The following is a 3,038-nucleotide window of genomic DNA, read 5'->3' as shown; positions in this document are numbered from 1 at the left end:
TTACTCTCAAAAGATAAGACAAGATAACAAACTTATCTCAAAGGAAGATCGTCAAACACTACTATAAATACACTGGAGCACCCATGTATAACTCATACTTCAATTCTACAAAAAACTTGCTTAAAGCCCGTGCTAACTTAAGTATCAGAGTCTCTTGCAGGTACCACCACCCTCCGGTGACCAAGGATTCGCAGCACCTCAAGATCCAGCAAGTCGGACACAACTGCTCTGACCACACCAGAAGATCTCATCCGAGATCGACTCTCAGTTTCAGAAAACCCTCAGAACAGATAGTTTGTTAGTAGACAAAGAATTTAACGATCCCATAATTGTTTGGACTATTAAATGGCTCTGGTAATAAAATATATTTTTAATTTTTAATAATTATTAAATAGTCTTTATTTAATTTTATTTATAAATTAATCCTTCATCTATTATTTAATTTAAAAATTTATTTTAATTTTATAATTATTTCATCATGTATGTTTGTTAATAATTAGAAACAATAACTAAATAAATTTTCTATTAATCGTGACCTACATGAATATTTTGGTAACGTAAATTAATGAGTTTTTTTTCTATGTCAAACAAATTCAAATTGGAGCAGCTACTACTACCTATGGTGGATTGCAACCCTTAGGGTTAGGGTTCCAACTCAAATTTTTGGCAAAAGTTGAAGAAATTCATGGGAGGGGGGAACAAGAAGCCCTCCATGCCCGACTCTACCAATGCTGTCGCCGTGAACCACGCCTCCCGTGGAGTTTTACCTGTATCGGCGCCAAATTCCGCTAGAATACCATCAGCTCCGCCTCCACTGTCGGGTGTCATGGAGGTCCTGCCGGTGTTCCGTGATGTTTCGGTGGTGGAACGGCAAAATCTCTTTTTGAGTAAGCTTCAGGTTTGTTGCTTCGTCCTCAACTTCCCCGACACGCTAAAGAACGTTAGAGAGAAGGAGATCAAGCAGCAAACGTTGATGGAGCTCGTTGAGTTCATCCAATTTGGCTGCGAAAAATTATCAGAGAATTGCCAAGAAGAAATGATTCGAATGATTTCAGTTAACATTTTTTGGTGCCTTCCTCTGATGTCATACGAGAACATCGGGCATGAATCCACCGATCCCGAGGAGGAGGAGCCTTCTATGGATCCCGCATGGCCTCACTTGCAACCCGTTTACAAGCTTCTCCTATGATACATTGTTTCTACCGATATGAAGGTTACGAAACGATACATTGATCACTCTTTCATGTTGAAATTGCTTGATTTGTTTAACACAGAAGACCCTAGGGGCATGACCGCGTGAGTATTTGAAAATTATACTTCACAAACATAAATCATGAATGATAAAATAATAATTTATAAAAAATAGATTTTAGAATTAAATAAGGACTATTTAGTAATTATTAAAAAATTAAAAAATATATTTTGTTAATGGGACCATTTAATAGTCCAAACGTTATGAAATTGTCAAATCCTTTACCTAGTTAGTACTTGTATATGATTGGAGAAAACAGTAGCAAACACCAAATTGTTGATTTTCTTGATTCCGATAATAATAAGTATATTTGAAAGGACTTTGCATTTAAATGAGTCTCAAGAGATATTATTAGAATTAAAAAATAATATATTTAATGAATAATGCTACATGTACAAATTTTTTTAACAATCAAGTCTAATTAAGTTAGTTTAATTACAACTAAAAACACTCTCAAAATAAAACACGTGCACGCTCCAATAGTACATAATTCAAAAGAACGGGTTGCAGTTTTCTTCCTCTCTCACTCCAAAACAGTTTCTTCTACTCTTGTTCCAAAACCGTTTCATCTTTATCTTCAGATTTAAAAATCTTTTAAAATCCAAAATCGTTTACAATAAAAAAAATCTCAAATCAGACCACAAAAACTCCAACGAAACTTAAGAAGCAAAGAAACTGACAATTATTCAAGATAATAAATTCGATTCTTTCTCATTTTATTATTGTCAAACATGCAAAAACTTATGAGCACAGAAAAACTAGGATTAACAAGTATATATGCATGCAATCACTTGGCATGCTTTCTGTCACTATTTTCTATAAAAAAAATTGAAATTTTTTTAAACTATTTATTTTGTAGATGAAATTATACCTTCAAAGATTAAAGAATCTGAATTAACGGAAAAGATGAAGAATATAATAAGGCCATTCTAGAACAAATCTCTTATCGTATTTGAGGGATATGGTTGTCTAAATCATTGTTGATACTGAAGAGAACATAACAAAATTTAAAAGAGCATTTATTCTGTTTATTCAAAAAGTTTTCTATCCCCAACAGCAGTCCCAAAGATTTCTCTAGTTCACTTCCCTGCAATTCTGGATGTCGAAAACATAACTGAAAAGAATTAGGCTAGCCATATTTATGAATTTCTCATGTAAGGAGTCATAATCTTCAAGAAAAAGAACAAAAAATCCGTCGATAGTTGCATATATGCTCTAGTCATCATATACTTCCACAACAAAAGGTGGGGGGTTGAGCGTGGACCTACTATCCTTCAAAGACCATGGATGTTGTACTAAAAGAGGGAAAATTTGGTAGAGAGGATTGAAAATGAATCCAAGAGAGATGGGATAAGTTTCTATGCTAAGAACGAATCAAGTTAATGAGCTTTTCAAGCTAAATGATCCTGACTGCTACTATGTAGGGTATAGAGAACATTTCATGTCCATATCTCCTGGAACATACATTGATCAATTCATAAGACTTTTTCATATTTTCTTGAAATATTTCAATATATATCAATGTTATTTAAATGTTTTTTTTTCAAATTAAGTAATATATAAATATATTTCTCTACTTTCTTTCCACAGTTTGTTAGGGTATTTGATGCGTGAGCATCTTATACTCATTTTTTGCTTATTTTCTAATTAAATTTAGTTAGAGTTTATTAAGATTTATTATATTTTAGTGCAAAAATCTTCTTTGGATGTTACTTTGAGTTATTTTGGTGTTTTTATAATTTCAGGTAAAATTCGGGCGAACTTGGCAAAGTTTTGTGCAAAAACA

General features: G+C 32.9%; 1 protein-coding gene across 1 annotated transcript; it reads left to right on the top strand.

Moving 5' to 3' along the window:
• Nucleotides 1-685: 685 nt before the first annotated feature.
• LOC112756912 (serine/threonine protein phosphatase 2A 57 kDa regulatory subunit B' beta isoform-like) lies at nt 686-1,189 on the top strand. The gene has a single exon (XM_025805517.1). The coding sequence runs from the start codon at nt 686-688 to the stop codon at nt 1,187-1,189; it is 504 nt and encodes a 167-aa protein (XP_025661302.1).
• Nucleotides 1,190-3,038: the final 1,849 nt, after the last annotated feature.

Source organism: Arachis hypogaea, chromosome 16 (assembly GCF_003086295.3).
Source record: "Arachis hypogaea cultivar Tifrunner chromosome 16, arahy.Tifrunner.gnm2.J5K5, whole genome shotgun sequence".
Classification (NCBI taxonomy): Eukaryota; Viridiplantae; Streptophyta; class Magnoliopsida; order Fabales; family Fabaceae; genus Arachis; species Arachis hypogaea.
Note: the sequence above shows the minus strand (reverse complement) of the source record. Positions and strands in the feature narration are given on the sequence as shown.